The 21,263-nt window shown below is 41.1% G+C and overlaps 1 protein-coding gene across 3 annotated transcripts; it reads right to left on the bottom strand.

Moving 5' to 3' along the window:
- Nucleotides 1-963: 963 nt before the first annotated feature.
- CEP55 (centrosomal protein 55) lies at nt 964-19,207 on the bottom strand. Of its 3 annotated transcripts, none has more exons than XM_083363443.1 (8): nt 18,992-19,207; nt 17,551-17,835; nt 11,606-11,671; nt 7,362-7,503; nt 4,442-4,746; nt 3,121-3,192; nt 2,607-2,732; nt 964-1,939 (listed from the first exon to the last, which is right to left on the bottom strand). In XM_083363443.1, exons 1-8 carry the CDS (start codon nt 19,148-19,150, stop codon nt 1,718-1,720), a joined length of 1,377 nt encoding a protein of 458 aa, XP_083219569.1. In that variant the 5' UTR covers nt 19,151-19,207; the 3' UTR covers nt 964-1,717. The 3 variants fall into 3 exon arrangements, with proteins under 3 accessions (XP_083219569.1, XP_083219570.1, XP_083219571.1); XM_083363444.1 differs by having other exon boundaries at nt 964-1,927; XM_083363445.1 differs by having other exon boundaries at nt 964-1,924.
- Between the last annotated feature and the right edge of the window lie 2,056 nt (nt 19,208-21,263).

The raw sequence follows: 21,263 nt of genomic DNA, 5'->3' as shown, positions 1-21,263 counted from the left end.
GCTGACCCAAAGGGATCCTGTGCCCCCTTCCCAAAAGGCAACAGTAACCTCAATTTTCAGAAATTGTGGGTAAAGTCTTCAGAAAAATGGAATTAAACGGTTATTTATCACTGTAGGGCACATATTGTCTTCCTTTATGAAACATTGATTTCATTAATCTTTTCCCCTCCACTAGCAGGATAATGTGGTGGAATTTATAGAAAAACATAATTTTCCATAGCAGATGATTAATACAAAACAGAGAAGTTTTCAGGTGTGATCCTGACTCTTCTATAGCACAGAGAGAACTGGCATGGAGGAACTTTCCACAAAATTTGCATAATTGTAGGCACCCCTCGACTTGCAACTGTTCAGTTAGCACGGACCTACCCCGGAGGCTACTTACAGTCCAGATTCAAAGTCCGATGGTCAAGTCCCTCTGCAGCCACATGATCAGACTTTGGGAGTTCAGCAACCAGGTCGCCTTTATGGCCACTTGCAGTGCCACAGGGTCACAAAGCTGCATTTTATGAGTTTTGCAGAAAACCAGCATTCACTGCCGATTTTGGGGGGAAACCGCACTCATAACGAACCATTGGTTCACTTAACGACCACAGCAGTCATTTAATGTGCCTGGAGCAACCACCCAAAAAAGGTCATAAAATCGACTTTATGACCATTACGACTTACAATTTTGATGGACAGTCGTAAGTCAAGGGCTACCCGCACCCTATGATTCTGGTAACTGTAATTGCTTTCCAATTGATGTGAAATATCTGTGTGGTGGTTACAAAATATTGTTCTTATTTCATTTAGTAGTACTTTTATAAGCCATCAAGACACAGTGTTTCCTAAAGAAGGGGATACAATCCAATCATATTCTGGGAAGCTTGATTACAGCTCAAATCACAGTGAAGAAATCGCACAGTAGACGTTACAAACAAAAGAACGGCAGAGGGGATTATAGTAAATTCAAGAGGTAATAACAAGCAACTTCATGTACAGTCATTCCTAATATTAAAAAAGACATATGTAGAGGATTGGTGGCCTAGCCGATTCCATTTTATTATTTTAAAAAGCATTTTATTATACAGGTTCCCTGATAAGTTATATCCCTAAGCTTTCCGCTCAGGGATAAGAAGTGCAAATGAGAGTATATCTTAAATAAAATGGAAGCAATAGTCAAGACACACCCTGATGTTCTGAATTTGGGACTTGCTTTCTTTTTGCAAAGAAGAGTTCAGTGGAAATTAGAAGTTGTGCTACTTTATATTTGTTTTCCTCTTACATCCAACTGTCTCCATGCATTCCTTCATGTGGACTACATGTTCACAGCTCATTGGATATCAAAAAGAATTTCCTTTTTGCAAATGTCAGAGGGCCTCGGTAAACTGAAATGTCAAAATGCATTTCTGGAGGCAAGGTAAGGTATCATATGTTAATCCAGTAAAGTAAAAACAGCAGTAATTGAACATTTGCATGATGCATTAGCCTACAGAAAATAAGATAACTTTCTTGCCCGAGAGTGGAAATACAATCAGTAGTTCAGAACTGAAGATGCCATGCACAAAGTACTTTACTTCCTGGTCCTTCATGAACATTAAATTACAGCACAAATGTTTGGTTGAAATATGAACTGCAGTCCTTTAGCATCTTCATGAGTTGTTTTTAAAGAGCTATTATTTTCCATTAAATTGCATGGGTGTATTGAGACAGAGCTACAGGCCTACTCTAGGTCTTAAACTGTACAGAAATCAATGTGAGCTAATAATTCCCTATGCTGGCTTGTAGGATATTGGGTTTTACATTTTGGACACTCCAGGAAACTTTCATCCAGAAGGCTTATATGTTTTGGTGAAGAACGTTTGTCTTCTATTATCAACTTGTCTTCAAATGCAGCGTGGAAGTTGCCTAAGACTTCTAAACATCCACCACGTTCTGGAAGCTTCTGGAAAAAAAACTGTTGCATTTAAATAAGATAGTATATAATTTATAATGCGTGCCAACAGTATTTCTTTTAGGAGTCAAATATCTAAATATAATTGAATTTTAAAAAGGATATCTGACTGGATTGTAACAGAATCTAGTGATGTGTAAAGAAAAAAAAAGACATTAAAGTTTTATATCAGGAAAAGTCTGTTTTGATATTATCTACCACGTTTCTAAATTCCCCACAAGATGCTGTTTTAAAACCAAAAGCAAAGGTTCTCAGAGGAGTCGGTAAAGCATCAAATAGTTGCAACAGCTTATGTGAAATTGTTATAAAAAACAATACACCTGACAAATAAAATACAAACTCGTCAACAATTGCAGTTCGGTATACATGCTATGTGTGGAAAATGAAAAGGATGTCTTGATTTGAAGAGTGAAATGTGATTCAGAGTCATATTCAGCCTTTCCTCATGACTGAACAACTATCATATCTCAGAAAAAGACTCATTTGGGTTATGGTGTTCCTGACAGATGCTAGAAGTACATGTATACCTGCTGCAAAATCTTCCTTTCCTTTCCCATCCACCCAATTTATTGGCCGCCCATTTTATCACAGGGTAACTGTTATTTTGCCTTTCATGCTGGTTCTCTGCACAGGTCTAGTAAAGATTCAGTCTTAATTCATCAATACTTACTGACGGCTCAAGACGAGTAATTTGGTCTCTTGCCTTCCGCAGTTCCTTAAGAACTTTGTTCAACTGGATTTGCAGGTTCTGGCGATCTAGTTTTTCATTCTCAAAGTCTGATGTGCATGACTGTATCTAGAAGAAAAGAACTGGATGAAAAATGGAATGGTCTCCTGTTTTTTTCATATCTGATAATTACACGTTCCATTTAAACATCTGCCCATATACAAAATAAATGTTACCTTTTTACAGCTAAAAATAGTTTGATAAAAGTAAAGACTTGTAAAGACCACAAAGAGGATACAATTAATCCTGAATGAATTTTAAATTCATATTCTGTTCAAAGCTTAAATATGAGCAGACACTATGACAAATTACATTAATAACTGTTAACGATTTCTGGACCATAGAAATGTAGACTATTTCTAAATTAGGACACACACTTTTGATATTAAAATGAGGATTAGAGTGGGGGATATTAGTCAAAGATCTATGCTACGTGTGAGAGAGCATAATTTAGTACCTGTTGTTCCAAAGCTGCTATTCTTGTCTGTTCTTCCTGCTGTTTTATCAAAGACTTGTGGAGCAGTTCAACCTGTAAAATATGAAGAGGCGATTATGTGACAATCAATACATAAAAAGCTTCCAAATAAATCTTCTTCTTCTTCTTGTGCCATATCCATTATCGGACGTTGGCAATCATGTTGGCGATCCTGTTTTTATCAGCAGCCGCATGGAAAAGTGCTGCTGAGTTTTGTCCAAACCAGTCCCTTAGATTTTGAAGCCATGATGTTCTTCTTCTGCCTGGACCTCGTTTGCCCAAAGTCTTTCCCTGGAGGATTAAATGGAGTATGCCGTATTTTTCTGGGAGTCGCCTCACATGTCTGAAATATTCTAACTTTAAATAATAAATACAAGACACATGGATTTATTTTGCTCTTCCTCTGCTACGCCCTTACAACTACTGTAATGACAGCATGAGGAGCAGCAATGTCTCCTTTTCTTAAACCTTATGCCTCCCAATTTCTTCTCAGTTATACTTGTCCAAATACAGAGATAGTCCTCAATGGCCAGCCTAGACAAGATGCAGGTCTATCCATGCCTTTATCACCTTTGGCGATATTTAAAGTAATGTTAGATGAATGTATTTAGAGGGTGGAAGATGTGCGTGCTACAAATACAGGTAGTCCTTGACTTACGGCCACAATCAAGCCCAAATTTTCTGTTGTTAAGTGAGACATTTTTTAAAGTGAGGTTTGCCCCATTTCGTTTACAACCTTTCTGGCCTCAGTTGTTAAGTGAATCACTGCAGTTGATAAAATTATTAACGCAATTGTTAAAGAGAGTCTTACTTCCCCATTGGCCTGGCTTGTCAGAAGGTCGCAAAAGGCGATCACATGTTCTCAGGACTCAGCAATGGTCATAAGTATGAACCAGTTGCCAAGCATCTGCACTCGGATCACATGATGATGGGGATGTGTCATAACTGTGAAAAATGGTCATAAGTCACATTTTTTTCAGTGCCATCGTAACTCTGAACGGTCACTAAACGAACTGTTGTAAATCAAGGACTACCTGTAAAATTCCCTTCCACCTGGCTTATTTCACTCACTGCCAAAATCAGGGTTAAGATGTGCACCCAGGTTGTTACCGGCTACTAACCACATTAGCAGAACCGTTTCAAGGGGCTTAATCTTGAAAGTTTCTTTAGACAGACCCAACTAATCCCAACGCTATCTCCCGCCACCCACATGGAATGAACCTGCAATGCCCTGAATTCCCAACCTGCAGGATCAATTTGGGAAGCCTGTAATAAAAAGCGTCAAGGCAACAGTTTCAAAGACCTGAACGGAGAGGGCTTGTGCACGCCTCCTTTCTTCATCCAGCTTTCTCCTGGTCATTTCATGCTCATGTGTAACTCTTTGCAAGAGCTGCCCTTTGAGGTGGCTTTCGTCCTGAAGAGCCTTAACATCAGTTTGCTTCTGCAGCTTCAGCAGACCATCTGCATTTATTGCCTCTTGCTGAATTTCATTGCACTTCCTTTGCAATTCATTACGGTCGGCGTGTAGCTGGGAGACCATTTGCCTTTCTGCTTCCAGATTCTTTTCTGCTGTGGCCAACATCTGCTCATAATATCTCTGCTTGTCTCCTTTTAGGATTCCACCGAAAGGCAAAGGGACACGGAGCAGAACAAAGAACAAAATGAAGCAAATATGTGAAAATATGAAGCAAAACAGCATGTTGCACTTTTAGACTTAAGCACTGAATTATGGCATCATACTAGCTCACAGAGTAACAGAGTGAGCGCCTGTTACTTGTCCCAGCTTCTGCCAACCTAGCAGTTCGAAAGCACGTAAAAATGCAAGTAGAAAAATAGGGTCCACTATGGTGGGAAGGTAACAGCGTTCCGTGTGCCTTTGGCGTCTAGTCATGCGGGCCACATGACCACGGAGACGTCCTCAGACAAGCGCTGGCTCTTCGGCTTTGAAACGGAGATGAGCACCGGCCCCTAGAGTTGGAAATGACTACCACGCATGTGCGGGGGAACCTTTACCTTTACTATCTCACATGTTGGCATCTCCTCACAGTGAGCCCAGAAATCATGGTAGATTCTTGGGATTTTTTTAAAAAAATTACCACCCGTACTATCATACAATTCAGTTACTTCAAATGACTGAATTTTAAGATATGCTGTTTTGGAATGCTATCTTATGTTCTTGTCTCTTGCTTACAGAATATTAAAATTGAAAACAAAAACATTCAATAATCTAAATATGAAAATTTAACTAAAAGTTGCAGGATATTTCACAGATGCTAGCAACATTAAGAACTTGTTTTGTGATATGTTCTAACGTGAACATAAATTATCTTACAGTACTTTAAACAAACAAGAATATCACTTTATCTGCTGTTTATAAAGTACCCATAGTTCTAAACCAATATGATTTTGCATGACAATCTACTCTTTTTGTACGAATATGTGTATAAAATGGGAAACTTTATTCAAATGTAGACACTTCTTATAGCTTTCCATATGGCACTTTACATTACTGAAATTCTACAGCAGACTCCAAGGGTACTAGGGTGCTTGATATACCTCTGGAAACATGTTCAAATCCCTAATAAGGTTCATTTCATGACCTTAAAAACCAACAAGCACAAACAGATTAGTCTACAAACTTTTTAAATATTCCTCTGAATATGTCAGTGATGAAGATCCAATGTTGCCAGTTTCCTCCATGCCGCCATTCCATCCTTGAATATGTTATTATTACGTTTCTACTTCGAGTGGAAAGTCCTACTAATATGCTATTTTTGACTACCAAGAGTCTTTCCTTCACTAATTACACATTGTGATGAGATTTGTAAAATGTATCTTGGACAAGGCTACAAGCTCTAGTCCACACCCATATTTCTACCATCATTCAAGAGGAAGAGATAATTTAGGCATGCAGGCACAGAGAGATATTCTAATCTAACACCTTCCTCTCCTCTGTACAATAAAGCATCTTTAAAAAACTGGTGGTAGAGCTTGGTAAAATGAAACCAGGTGGGGAGGAGAAAATAACCACTGTTCTTCTCTAGTCTGTCATTACAGCGGGATGCAGCAGAAAGAACTTGATTCCAGAGCAACTACTCTCAACAGGAATAGGAAAAAAAAATACTGGGAGATACTGCTCTAGAATTCTAATCAGTATGTTTCTGGACTTAAGTTTAATATTTTATCAACTTTAATCTTTCTGGACAATTTTAGGGAATGGGGTGCTTAATGTCACAATGCCAATATGTCTCATGGCATACAAATGCTTAACCAAACATCACAGAGATAAGAAATATAATAATTATTCAGGCACAAAACAAATACCTAATAGCAGAAGAATTTTCAAAAGCAAACGAAGTGTGAAACTTGTTACCAAGAAGTCTTGCCCTCATCTCTGTACTATGGAAGTTGTTCTCAGAAATATTGTAAACTTAGTAGGAACGATATGAAGGTTTAAATCAACTTCTAAAAAGGCGAGTGTTACATGCCAGACCAGATAAACAAATGCTGTTTTCCTATGTATAAAATTGGAAGTTTGGGATCTAAACAATGACCAGGATGTATTTTCTCTCCCACCCTCCCTCCTAAAAATTACAGGGGCACCAGTGGTGGGACTCAGCTGGTTCGCACCACTTCGGCAGAACCGGTAGCTAATTTTTTGTTGCCCAGGTCCAGAGTGGACTTCCGGAAGCGGCATCCACACAGAGAACCGGTTGTTCACATATTTGAATACCGCCACTGAGTGGCACAAATATAGCTTTCAGAAGAGCTCTTCTTACAGCTACAATATTTTGAACATGGAAATCAGACCAATATAAGTTCATTTTTTGGTCCTAAGCAGTTCGGAGAATAATCAGTCTATACCAGACATGTCAAACACAAGGCCCGGGGACCAGATCCGGCCCGCGAAGTGGTTTCATGCGGCCCGCGAAGCCATCCTGGAAACAGTGAGGGAACGGCCCCCACTGCCTTGGCCCTGGCCCAGAGACCCTCCTTCTGCCAGAGACCCTCAGATCTGCCCCACTCCTGCCCAGGCCCCCATAGGCACCCTTGATGCGAACGATGTAGAGCTGGCCACGCCCACTTAGTAAGCCATACGCACTCTAGCCATGCCCACCCAGTAGGCCACGCCCACCCTGGCCATACCCACCCGGCCCCCTGAGGGCAACCGTAATGCTGATGCGGCCCTCAATGAAATTGAGTTTGACACCCCTGGTCTATACCTTCTGCCCTAGCTTCCTTTGCTTGCTCTTGGATGACAGTTTTTAGCTGCTGTTCCAGATCAAAAATCCTTGCTAAGAGACTCTGAACATAAGCCTCCCGTTGCTGGTCATATATTATCCACTGCTGGTTTTTCTCTAAAGCCTGTAAAGAGATTTGAAAGTGAGTGAGACTTCTATGACATTTCAGTATACCACAGCAGAAGAAAACACAAAATCAGTGAAAAATTACCTCTGTACTTTTTCTTCATTGCCAGCATATTCTGCGGTTGGAAAGGATCATAAACCGATGTGGTTCAATATACAGTGGTACCTAGCCACAACTGTGTTTGAAAACCACTTTCAATGTTAACTTGAAAGGAAACAGATTAAATCATACAATTTCCAAGTAAATATGCACACGTACTCAATAGTGAATTCTAGATTTAATCAACAAGGCTTCATGCAGACACCCGATGGTTTCCCAGTACATTTGTTACATGTTGTTCCTTAGCTTGTTCAAGCCATGAGTCACATATAAGTGGGACAGTAGAAATGAGTTTGAAGAACTGTAACAAACTCATTTATCACAGGCTCCAAATCATACTTTCTTATGTGCAGGCCACATTTAGAATTAAACTGTGCCCTATCACATGCCAAATACATTTTCAATCAACTATTCTAGCACCTTTTAGAAGATGAACTGGGTGCCTATGCCAGTATCGTCGTACACACGTACGAGACAGTTGTTAGTGAAATAAAGTATAAGTTGGGAAGAAAGGAACGGTTGCTAAAAATGAGGGAAGGCAAAGAAGAGAAGTGAAAAAGAGAGATGGCTTGAAAGAGAATCAAAAAAGAAACATTTAAAATAAGTGTTTTTATTAAGATATGCAGCTTAATGTTTAAAGAGTTTATAATTTTTATTTCCTTCACACATAGAATTTAGGGCCAAAGTACACAATGAATTCAATACATGGTTATCCCATATGTTTTATGTTCTGTGGTATAACAGCGTAGTAGCTAATTTGGTAGAAGGGAAATGTAATGGTAAAGGACAATTGTTTTACACAATTGTCTATATGTGTATTATTTCTATGGTGCCAATGGAATTTTTTTTAATTATTACTCATTTCACACATGGACTGTATGACTGTTGTCTATAATTGGAGCCCTGGGGATAAATAATTATTCTGCTTCGTCTTCCTCACCCTTTTATTGATTGATTGGTTGATTGATTGCCTTCAAGTCATTGTTGACGCCTGGTGACTGCCTGGATTGTCCCTGCAGTTTTCTTGGTAAGATTTTCAGAAAAGGTTTGATGTAACCTTCTTTCTAGGGCTAAGAAAGATGGACTGGCCCAAGGTCACCAAGTTGGCTTTGTGCTTAAGGCAGGAGTAGAACTCACGTTCCCATGCTTCCTAACCAAATGCCTTAACCACTACAACTGGCTCTTACTTTGTTCCATATTTTGATCAGCCCATTGTACTTGCTCCAGAGCAGGGGCAGGCAACCTTGGCTCTTTATGAGTCGTGGACACTAACTCCCAGAATTCCTGAGCCAGAATTCCTCCACGAGTCATAAAAGAGCCAAGGTTGCCTACCCCTGCTCTAGAGTAAATAAAACCAGAGCAACTGTACACATTGCATTGAAGCATCTACAATTTGTTGGCTTGTGATATTAGCTTTGCCTAGAAACCTGGACCCAAAGGACTGATCCAGTTCCAAAAAGGATATGAAACCTTTACTTTCAGGTTATTCTGAACTTTAGTATACAAAAACTACCCTCCAAGCAAAAGTACAAGTTTAAAACTAGTAGTTTTCAGAACAAAGATAAGAGATCTCTGTCCAGCCCTCTTTATTGAGTGTGAAAATAATATACACAAGGTGTAAAAAGGTGTTAGTATGCATGAATGGTGTAGCATACAGGGAAAAAAACACAAACAAGGAACTGTAAATGAAGACTAAAGTGTACTTTTCTTCAAGAAACTTTTGGAAGAACATGGTAAACGTATGCATGCCATCTTTTATACAGTAAAGTATGCCTATTTTGAATAATTCCCTACCGAGAGGTTTTTGAAAGCTGTTTAAGTTGTACTTATTTTGTAATTTTTCAATTAATTAACAATACTAAACAAATTATTTGGATTATTAAAAAAATCTCAGAAAAATATTTCATTATAACTGATATATGCCTACTTATGTATTTTCAACTGAAGATACTTGGAAATGTGTATAGAACTGTAATCTTCTTTAAACATACATTCCAGAAGCTGATTATTGCTGAATTTTTTTTTAATGAATAGAATGATAAAATTAGGAGCAGGACCTTTTCAGTAGCAAAGCTACCCTAATGTAACTCCCAAGGAATCTATTAGTTCCCTTCAAAGTTATGGCAATGAATTCCAAAACCGCACATATTTCAAATGGAGTCAAAAATGACTTCACTAAATTATTATGCTGCAATATACAAGAAGAATGTCTTTATTCATTTTTAGTAATGTTACATTGTTTTATTAATGTATTCTTTTAATTTTGTTATATATTGTTGTTACCTGTGAAAGATGGCATTCAAAAAGATGCCATACAAATGCATAAAGAATGATACCACCGTATCAACAAGCGATTGCTTGGTTTTTTAAAAATTGTATGCTCCTTGTTCGAAATAAAATGTTCACAAAACAATGCATTTAATATGTATTAATGTGTAGGAGATTAAAAGATCTTGAGAAGAAATTCCTTATTTTTTTTTTACAAATAAAAAGCTTACAACAGGCAGATCAAACAATAATTTAATGGGTATTCAATTCTTAAACTTTATTTGAATCCATACACAAGGCTTTCAATAGCTCAGTGAAAGCTATTCTTTAAATAGCCATCATGTTAAAGAAGTTTTTGAATTTAAGAATAGTTTTCATGAGGCATAAAGGTTACTGTTCATGGAATTTAAGGCACTTTCTTCCTAGCTCACAGTACTGTTTCCACGTTCCTCTTTATATTTTTCTTAAACGAGAATACAGAGATAAAGACGAGGTAGCAATATTTAGCAGATGTAATCTAACAATGTCATAGGCTTTCAGTCCCTGGCCTTGTTTGAAGAAAGCAAATTGAACTACACTGCATTTTTGTTTAATCATCCATTCTTAATCGTTACTGGAACTGGATGTGCCATAGCAAAAGAGCCCAATGCATAAGCAGAAAGCCCACGTTTGGCTTTCAATATGGTGTGACCCTCTTTTCCAGCTGGGAAGTGAAATATTGGTTGCCTGCCATACCTCCAATTTGTTTGTTTTATTCAGAAAAGCAGAGAAGTATTATAAATCTTCAGATGTGTGTCAGGAGCACAGACCTAGCTGCTGACCGGATGCTATTTTGTGACTGAACTATAGCAGCAGTTAATAAAGTGGGGGAGACATCACATCAGATCAGGGTTCTGCCTACAGACAAATACACAAATATCTGAATGGAGAAATTGCAATTTAACTTATTTATTGCATGAGGTTTGAATGAGGTAACGTGGTGCTTTCGGAATGGATATACTCCAAAACAGTGAAGATAAAAGGATAATTTCCTCATGACACCGGAGATCTATGTTACCCTACGTAGCAAAAAATAAGGAGTCCGACTGCACCTTTTCAGACTAAGGTATTTTAAATTTTACTGATGGTGACTCATATGTAGTATAATGTTGAGCATGTAAAGTTTATGGTGTATAGTTTATGGCATAAAGCAGCATGTTACTAGCTTTTGTTGCATAGCATTTTATAATCGGTTCACTTTCATGAAGTCTGTGGAACTAAATTCAATTCCTGCCTCCTCCCTGAATGAAAAAATGGGGCCCAGTTTTAAATCTGTCTCAATCCAGTATTTGAACTGATGCAAACCACTATTTTAATTGGGAATACAATCCTATGCAAATGGTCCTTGGTTAACAATCATTTATTAGGCAACCATTCAAAGTTACAAGGGTGGTATTATAAGTACAGTGAATAGTACTTCCAACGATTCCTCAAATTCGGGCCCTTCCCAGTATTCCCATGGTCACAAGACTGTGGGAAGCTACAGATCTGATTGCTTACTAAGGTAAATGAAATTTTGTATTTGATCCTAATCTCTCTATTACTGCTATATTCCCATATACTGTTTGTTGGGAAACCAGTGACAATTAGCTCCAAACAGGCTAACATGGGATAATTCTACATTATCTGTATTTATGTAAGTCAAATTAATTCCTTAAATAAAACATATAACGTATTTGATAAAATGCCTTACGTCTTTCAGTTGAATTTCAATTTCATGTAGGTTGACTGGCGTTCCAGCACAGTGCACAGCTTTTTCCTGTTAAAAAAATAGAATAGTGAAAGAGTTCAATTCCATTAACTGAAAGCAGATGTCTGTGTGTTGAAGACAGGAGCCGGTACTGCTACGCTATGCCTTGCAAGCACTGGGCTTCTGTCATTTTTTCAAACTGTTGAAACATTCAAGATTCTACATATCGTATTTCTAGAAATATTTCCTTCGGCTTGGCAAATTTAAAAATACTAAGCTGGATGGAACCTAGTTATATTTAGATGGGAGACCACCATGAAATCCTATGGCTCACATTTGACAAGGAGGGAGGGGAAGGGGGAAGGAAGGAAGGAAGGAAGGAAGGAAGGAAGGAAGGAAGGAAGGAAGGAAGGAAGGAAGGAAGGAAGGAAGGAAGGAAGGAAAAGGTAATGGCAAACTGTTTCTGTACCAACAGCAACATAGTTTTTTATGTGAACATTATGAGTTGAGTTACTCAAAGGAGACTTTAATCAATTCCAGAACAGAATATACTGAGCTACCTACAAATAGGAAAGTTTCATGTATTTGGCAAAAGATAACAGAAATTCTAAAAGTATTCGGAGACGTGACAGATTACCTGGACTAGAATCTATTATTTTAAAACTTTGTACATTATAGCTTCAGGATAAGAGAGTATTATGTCCCAAACCTAATACAGCCAGCAAATATATATATACCGTATATTTGAATATAACTTATTGCTTATTGTTTTGCTTAATGGCTGATATCCTTCAATTACCCAATATCTATAAACATCCTTCCTGATTTGGACAAGCACCTGACTTATCACTGTGGCATTTGGTATTTTAATTTTCAAATTCTATAGGATTGATACTATACTGCCATCTACTTTCAATAAGTGGTACTTCTGTAATCCTTTTCTATAATATCTCTAAGCCAGGGGTGTCAAACTGCCAGCCCACGGGCCGGACGCATCACAACAAAACCGCGCCCACCCCATTGCTGGCAATGGGGAAAAAGCTCTGATACGTCGCACAATGTCACATGACATCGCAAGTTTGACACCCCTGCTCTAAGCTCACGGGTGTCAAACTCGCCGCGTCACGTGATGTGTTGCGACGTATCGTGACTTTTTTTGCATTGCTGGAGCTGGGGTGAGCGCAGCCTCTGAATGATGCAACTGGCCTGCGGGCCGGCAGTTCGATGCCCGTCTTAGCTAATCAGGTCAGTGGAATCAAATTTATAATCTGTTCAACTTGAGCTTTAACAGAGTGACGTTCACATAAGTAATTTTCAGCATCTAGTAGGGGTGTAAATAGAAATAAAAAGTATGTCCATTTTTCAATCTATTCTTACGGTTGACTTAGTTACACCGATAATTATGAGTTAACTTTTGCTCAGAAGCCATCACATGGCTCAAATGCTATGAAAACCTGATCTCCCATTAGAAATAACAAGAGGCCAGGGAGAAATTCTAGGACATTTATTTTAGTACCTCGCTCAGCAAAATAATTCAAAGTTAAAATATTCTGTGTGGACCACTGTATCTGCCTAGAAAGTTTAAATTAAGGATGCTAAAGACAATAATTTGTTAACTTCAGTATTATGAACACTTACTCAGAATACAATTTTAACAGAATTTCAGTTTAAAAGTGGAGCATTGTAAAAATAAAGCATCAAAATATATAGAAATTACTACAAAACAAAAGCAATACATAAGTAGTAATATCTTAGACTAATTCAAACAACTGTAGAGACAGACATAAATATGAATTTATTAGCAGTACCTGCCTGTTAATTAAGATTTTAGAATCATGAAATGTCAAATTTAAAATTTATCCTGAAGGAACATGCAATTACTATTTTATTAATTTAGCTGCTCTCCTGAAAATCATTCCTGAAATATCTACTAGGAGGGAAACAATAAGAACAATATCTGTTTTGCTATGTCATTGTTAAGGGAGATGTGAATAAAGTTACTCCAATTTAAATAAAAGGGGCAACAAAGGACATGTGCAGTTGATTCAACTTTCTCTAAGAGACACAGGCATAAACAGTCTTACCCAGGCGTGCGATTGTATCTCTCTTCCAGATGAGCTGAAAGTAAGGCCCTGAGTCTGGCTAATGTAAAAGCTCTTCTCTATGTTCAGCACAAAATGCTGGCGTGTTATACGGCACCTGTGAATAGTCTCCCTAACATGCTTAAGTTACAGGGTTTTGCAATAAAGCTTAGGTCCTTTTTAAGTCTAAGCTCAGAATCAGCTGTTTTATTTCTGAAGAGCTTTTTCATAGCCAATCGAGATCAGTTATTGATTTATCTTTGATTTATTTCAGTTAGCCGTGAGGGAATAGTATCTTGTGAAGCTAAGGCAACCAAAGGGCTTTCAAAGATTCGTTTGAGTCAACCTCTCAGAACCCAATGTCAAATTTCTTCTCAAGGTTGACTCAGCCTTCCATCCTTCCGAGGTAGGTAAAATGAGGACCCAGATTGTTGGGGGCAATTAAGCTGACTTTGTAATAATGCCGCTTGGGGTGTGTGTGTGAAAGCCCTAATAAGCAGGCATATACATAGAATGAAGGCTACTGCTAAGGTTGTAAGCCGCCCTGAGTCTTGGAGAAGGGCGGGATATAAATGGAATTAAAATAAAATAAAAAATAAATAAATTTGGGCTTTAGTGCAGCCAGGCTTACATCAAATAACAAAGAATTAACTGGACACATACAGAAGGGCACTTGGAAATTTTGACCAAGCCGCTTCCAGAGATTGGTACTGCAACAGCTGCAGACCACTGCACCATGAAGCAGATCGCATACCACGGTACCTTAGCTCTGAAGATTTCAATTGTGGTGACGACCTGCCTATTACTGTTGTGGGTGGTGAATTAGAAAATGGCGGTTGTCACTTTGAGCTTTCAAGCATGCAAATCACTAAGCCATCTTGTTCCACTTCCCTATTCTTACGTGGCAACAACTCATTTATTTAATTTAGCTCAGCGCTTTCCACACTTGTCGGCTCTGAGTGGCTCTCAGCATAAAAAGCAAACAGCAATATGCAATCCAGGTAAAATGGACAGGATGGTGACTTTTGCCAATAGCATCATGCATACATCCTACAAGCCAGGTCTTTAAGACTCTCTGGAACAGGGCTTTTCAACCTTTTCACCCATTGTACTACTTTTAGGATATGGCAACATCCAAGTACCACCAGTCACCTAGCAAGGTGTCAAAAACTTGACAAAAAAAGGGGAAAAAAGTGATGAAGTACAGGTAGTCCTCGACTTACAACAGTTCACTTAGTGACTGTTCGAAGTTATAATGGCACTGAAAAAAGTGCCCCCTAAGCCACAGCCAAGCAGGACATCTGCCTCCCCGCCTGGCGGCGCTCTTCCTCCTGTCCAAGGTTTTCATTGTTGTGAGCATTTCTGTTGAGGATTGGCAGCAGGGGTGGGGGGGTGTTTGGTTTTTATCCCCCCCCCTCTGCTGGGTGGTTGCAGCAGGTTTTGGTCACTTCTCATGACCCTGGGACACTGTGACCGTCATAAATATGAATCAGTTGCCAAGCATCTGAATGTAAATCACAAGACCCTGGGGATGCTGCAACATTCCAGCTGATCGGCGCTTCTTCTGGGCTCAGAAACGCCAGGATCAGTGCGGAGCTCCAGCTGGAGCCTGGCGCTGATCCTGCGGCTTCTTCTGAGCCCTGACAGCCCTGCAGCTCCAGCCATCTCTCGCTCAGGCTTGTGCAGTGCTGCCACTGGTTCAGCTCATTCCCCTCCCCAGCTAGGATGGTCGCGTACCACCTGCTAGGTGCCAATGTACCACAGGTGGTACCCGTACCACTGGTTGAAAAGCCCTGCTCTGCAACATCATTAGGCCAAGAGCCACCCAATCTCGGGGGAACCTCATTCCAAAGGGTAGGTACTATGACAGAGAATGCACATTTCTTTGTACTGCATATCTTCTTCCGTATATTAAGCAGTGCTATGATAGATAGCACTGCTTGATATAGGGAACCTAGAGCAGCAGTCCCCAACCTTTCTAGCTTGGCAGTCCGGCCTGGCATGCGGAGGGTAGGGGAGCCTAGCATGTGAGTGGCAGGCGCACGCTCACACAGTTCTATTGTGAGAGTGTCGGGCCTGGCAGGCCCGACATCCGGCGAGGCCCCGGGACGACTCACCGGCGGGCCGGCAGACACCCGCAACCGGCCTCGTGACCTGCCACAGACGCCCGCAACCGGCCCTTTCACCTCCAAGGCTTCCCAGTGAGTTGGGGATGAGCGCGCCCACCGGGACATCCCAGCATCCACCGGGGCCTTCTGGCGGGGCAGGGAAAAGCACATCCGCCAGGCCGTCACAGCGGCCGTCTGCCGATTTGACTCGGGGGACATCCGGCGGGGCGGGGGGAAGCGCGCTTGCGCAGTGTTCCCCTGGAGGCCCTCCCCAGGAGACGGCTCACTCCGGGGCCTTGCCTGTTTTTCCCCGGGGCCTGCAACCGGGTCTGGAGGGCCTGCCTGCGATGCCAGCACAAAGGCCACCTGCTGCCGGCCTTGCTGAGGAGCTGCGGGACAGGCGGCGACAGAAGACGGCCCAGGCTGTGCAGGCCGCGGCGGTTCGGGGACCTGTGCGGGGTGATGGGTGTGTATGGACTTGGGCCTGCGAGGGGGGTCGCCCTGGCTGGGGGGTGGCTTGCCGTCTGCAGTGGTGGTGGGTCGGGATCAGGGGGGGTACGCACCTGCGGTACGGGACGGTGGTCCACGTGGAGAGCAGGAGCCAAAGGGTGGAGGCCAGAGGGGGTGGTGCTTAAGTAGGGGCGTGTGGGTTGTTGGCTTGTTTGGGCGTGGTGATGGGTGTGGGCCTCGCCGGCTATTTAGCAGTGTTGGTTGGGCTGTGCAACCAACGCTGACTTCGTTTGTCTTCGGGCGTTTGTTTATGGTGTGGAATAAACGTTGCTCAGAAGAACCAGCTCTCTTTCCGGTCGCATTCTCTTGCCTCGTTGGGTGGGGGGCTGATAGTGAGCAGCGGATAGGTGCACCGTCCAGTTGCGCAAATGGAGCTTCGTAAGTGGAGGGTGCTTTGTGCTTGCAGCGGTGCTTGCGCACGATGCTCCACTTGCAATGAGGGCGCTTGAGTGGAGGATGCTTGTGCTCGTGCACCACTCACAAGAGCGGAGAGCGCTCGCGTGCAAAGCTTTGTGTGAACGGAGTTTTGCGCCCGAGCGCAAGTACTCTCCACTTGCGCGAGTGGAGCTTCACACGCATGCACTTGCCCATCTCTCCCGCAGCCCAGTTTCAAACAGACCGCAGCCCAGTAATGGGCCACAGCCTGGGGATTGGGGACCCCTGACCTGATGTACATCAACCCTGTCAGATCAAGCCATATAGATTGATACGACGGGAGACTGGCAGTCCCTAAAGAAATCGGGCTCTAGGCAACAAATGGCTTTTAGGTGAAAAACCGTATGTTGAATTACATCTGGAGTTTGCTCATGAATCGCGTAGGCACACCAGCTGAAGTTTCTGGGTAGTCTTCAAAGGCAGCCCAGTGTAGAGTGCGTTGCAGTAATCAAGATACAAAGTGAAGGGCATTCCGATCTAGGAAAGGGCATAATGCAGGCATGTCAAACTGCCGGCCCGCAGGCCAGATGGGTCACGCCGAAACCGTGCCAACCCCATTGCCGGCAATGGTGAAAAAGTCATGTGACGTCGCGAGTTTGACATGCCTGGCATAATGGGTACACCAAATAAAGTTGTGCAAAGGCATTCCTTACTCAGCATGAGCTGTGAGTTCAGGTAGACCCCCCCCACCAGATTACATATCACTCTTACTGGGCAAATACTACCCAAAAGGAGTCCAGTCCCAAATAACTTCCAAACAGCACTAGGAGGAAAAGGCTTAGGTAACATTACACACATTTTTTTATAAACTCACCTGGGCGATCTGGACATTACTGGCTCTGCTTTCGAGATCTGTACATCTTGCAGAAACGGCAGATATGTGATTTTTCTGCCACTCTACCTCTTCCGAGAGTGAATTTAATAGCTGTTCCCGCTTAGCCACTTCTTTCGTTTTCTCTTCTAGCTGCCCTCGCAGAGAACCAGCATCTGTGCTTTTGCTTCTACTCCTTAACTCATCTTTCAGGGCCTGGATTTCTTGATCTTTCTTTCCAAGTTTATTTTTATATTCTTCTGTTTCTGTTTCAAGGGCAAGTATTTTCTATATGAAGTACAAGCAAGCATTTTAATAGGGGGGAAAAAAGGTCAGTTTCCAAACTACAAATGCCTGATCGAGTAGAAGTGGCTAATCATGTTGGCAAATATTAATCTATTGGAGAGATAGTAAAATTAAGCTTATGGCACAGGATTTGGAATATGATTGTACTATTCTGCCTAGAAATTGTCCATTTAATTGTAGGTACAGTCTCATTAAATTGTTTACATTTTACCAAAATATTATGTCCAGTATGCCAAAGCAGAGACAAAAAAACCTTCCAAAGAACTTTTTAAAAAAAGCTACAGGTAATTCTTATGAAATCAGGGATTTAATGTTAATATGAAAGCAAAACAGAAATAGAAGAGGCTCCACCACTTTAACTAACCATAAAGAAGTCTCAACAAGAATGCACAATATAAATAACTTCTATGTACATAAACAGCTCAGATGATGCTTTATCTATTGTCCGCTATTTACAATTAACTTTGAACTTAAATAGTTCAAAACATTTCAACTATTTAAATTACACTAATTCATACGGGCTTTCAAATATACAGACTTTATGAACAGAGAAGGAAGGGTAACTAAGCCTTTGGGAAAGAAATACATAAAATCACACATTTCTTCTCTGAAATATAAAGAAATAAATCGTTTTAAAAAGTTACTATGGTTATGTTAACAGTCACAAAAGCAACTGTGAAGGAACCACACTACTTGTCCTGAGTGCTTCATATGCATTAGAACGAAAGCAACTAATATATGAATGAAGCAAACATTTAGCACGTCATAGGGAAGGTAACTCGCCATGCGATTGTCAGATGTGGTTGTAGTTGCAGAAATCTAGAAGCAATGCTAACAGGCTACACAATAGGACAGAAAGAAAAAACAGAGGTATCTATCACCCCTGGTAAGACATTACATTACAGTAAGGTAGAATGACTAGCTCAGGAATTCTGGGAGTTGAAGTCCACAAGTCATAAAAAGGCCACCCCACCCCTGCAGCAAAGATTAGCCTCCCACTATCAATTAGTTTCTTTTGTAGTTAGATGAAATGAGAAGCCTTTGCTTTACAAAATGCTTTGTCTCAAACTTAATGTCCACATTTTAATTTAGATGCAAAACAAAGATTACTTTGTTAGATTATTTTAATTTATATCACCTCCAGAAGCCTCTTCCTTTCTTCGGGTGTCATTTTGCTTTTCTCCTTAATGATTTCTTCCAAAGACTTTTTCAGAGCTGCATTTTCTTTCTTATACACCTGCAATTCTGATTCAGATTTGGAATCACCAGACTTGAATCCCCACTTCTTTGATGTCATACTTGAGGTTCTCCAAAAAAGTCATCAGGCACTATTCAAAAAGCAGCCACTTCATCTGCAAGATTTTTTTTTTAAAAAATCCCTCTTAATTCCAAATCCACAAATAGTACAAGTTCATGGGAATTATTTTTATAATATAAATTACAATTACATTTATTCAGTTTCGATGTATACAAACACAGCATTTTACAACCGACAAATAAAAACAGATCAGCTTCTGCCCCATCATAAATACTATGAAAAATAAAAATTCATTTCAAAACCCTCTGAATATTTTTGTAAAATAGCAAAACTTCCTTCCAAATAGAACATTAAACCTTAAAAATGGGCATTATGAGGAAATTAAAGGAAACAGACACAATGCAATATGCAGGTGCTAATTGTCTTCAACTAGCCATATTAAACCATATCCCAAAGAGGAGGCCTATGCCAGACAGATGTCTACAGAGACGCTCGGTCATCTAGTCATGGTTGTCCCAAAGGTGGTTTTTTCCCCCAATTTTTGAAAAAAATCTGGTCATTTGCATTCTTTTAAACTAAGACTCGCTGACGCCAGTTGGAGGCTTATCTGTTTTCTTCAGGGTCACCTGAGTAGTGCAAATGGGTGTGGAGCCTTCTTGGAACGGTTGAAAGGACTGTGTTGTAGACTGGAGCTAGATGATGGCGTATCGTATCCAGGGCTTTTTTTCTCATAGAACGTTCAGAACGGAGTTCCGGCCCCTTTTTTGGATGGAACCTTGTAGGGTAGGCAAGGCGGGTTGTATGACATGTGTGAGTTCTGGCTCCTTTTTCTTTTCCAAAAAAAAAGCACTGATTGTATCCAAGAATGCAAACGACCAGCTGTCTGCAAGGAATATAAATCCTTCCATCCCCCACCATCCAGTCAAGAGCTGAAGAAGTTTTCAAAGAAAAGGAGAAACTTCCTGACAGTTAGAACAATTAACCAGTGGAACAACCTGCCTCCAGAAGCGGTGAATGCTCCAACAGTGGAAGTTTTTAAGAAGAGACTGGACAGCCATTTGTCTGAAATGGTATAGGGTTTCTTTCCTGCCTGATCAGGGGGTTTCCTGCCTGATCAGGAGAAGATGACCTCCAAGGTCCCTTCCAACATCATCTTCTTCTTCTTCTTCTTCTTCTTCTTCTTCTTCTTCTTCTTCTTCTTCTTCTTCTTCTTCTTCTTCTTCTTCTTCTTCTTCTTCTTCTTCTCCCTTCCAACATCTTCTTCTTCTTCTTCTTCTTCTTCTTCTTCTTCTTCTTCTTCTTCTTCTTCTTCTTCTTCTTCTTCTCCCTTCCAACATCATCATTTTTTTCTTCTTCTTCTTCTTCTTCTTCTTCCTTCTTCTTCTTCTCCCTTCCAACATCATCATCATCTTCTTCTTCTTCTTCTTCTTCTCCCTTCCAACATCATCATCATCTTCTTCTTCTTCTCCTCCTCCTCCTCCTTATTATTAATTATTAATTATTATTATTATTATTATTATTATTATTATTATTATTATTATTATTATTATTATTATATTATACAAGAAAATCCAGCTGCCTCTTGAAAAAGCACCTTTGGGACCACCATGACCTGGAGGACTGAGGACTGAGAAACTCCATAGACATCGGTCAAGGGCCACCCCCTGTTGAGGCCCGCTTCCAAGGCAGATCTTTCTTTCTTTCCACAGAGGACCGACATGCTAGGGCGGAAGAACGGAGCTCCCGAGCCCTAACCCCCCACCCCACCCCGCCTTCCCCATACACACCTCAGCAAAGCCTCCGGAGCGCTAGATGGACACAGCCCGGCGGAGAAGAGCGCTTGAAGATGGCGAGACACGGCGGCGGAGGCGGCCCTGACAGCACCGCGCCCTCCCTTCCACGGAAGGAAGGGTCGGGACGGTCCGGAGCGGCGAGCAGGAAACAACGGCAGAACCGCTCCGCTTCGAACTGACGGCCTGTCGAACGCGGCTTCCGAGAGTTTGAATGCAGCGGCTGCATGTGACGCCACTTCCGCCCGGTTGCCAGGCTACGAGCGCCGCGTGGATCCCAAGCAGGGGGGGGGGTGTCTTCAAACTCGGCCCTTTTATGACTCGTGGACTTCAACTCCCAGAATTCCTCAGCCAGGCATGCC

This window comes from Vipera ursinii (genome assembly GCF_947247035.1).
Source record: "Vipera ursinii genome assembly, chromosome: 5".
NCBI classification, from domain to species: Eukaryota; Metazoa; Chordata; class Lepidosauria; order Squamata; family Viperidae; genus Vipera; species Vipera ursinii.
The sequence above is the reverse complement of the archived record's forward strand: the minus strand, read 5'-3'. Positions and strand labels throughout refer to the sequence as shown.

Bases quoted from the DNA above. Each gene is read 5' to 3' on its own strand.
- CEP55 (XM_083363443.1), bottom strand. From the start codon at position 19,150: ATGACATCAAAGAAGTGGGGATTCAAGTCTGGTGATTCCAAATCTGAA. The intron at 17,836-18,991 runs GTGATATAAATT...TACTTCATATAG, and splicing joins AAAGGAAGAGGCTTCTGGAG to AAAATACTTGCCCTTGAAAC. The intron at 11,672-17,550 runs GTGAGTTTATAA...TTTTTTTAACAG, and splicing joins GTAATGTCCAGATCGCCCAG to GAAAAAGCTGTGCACTGTGC.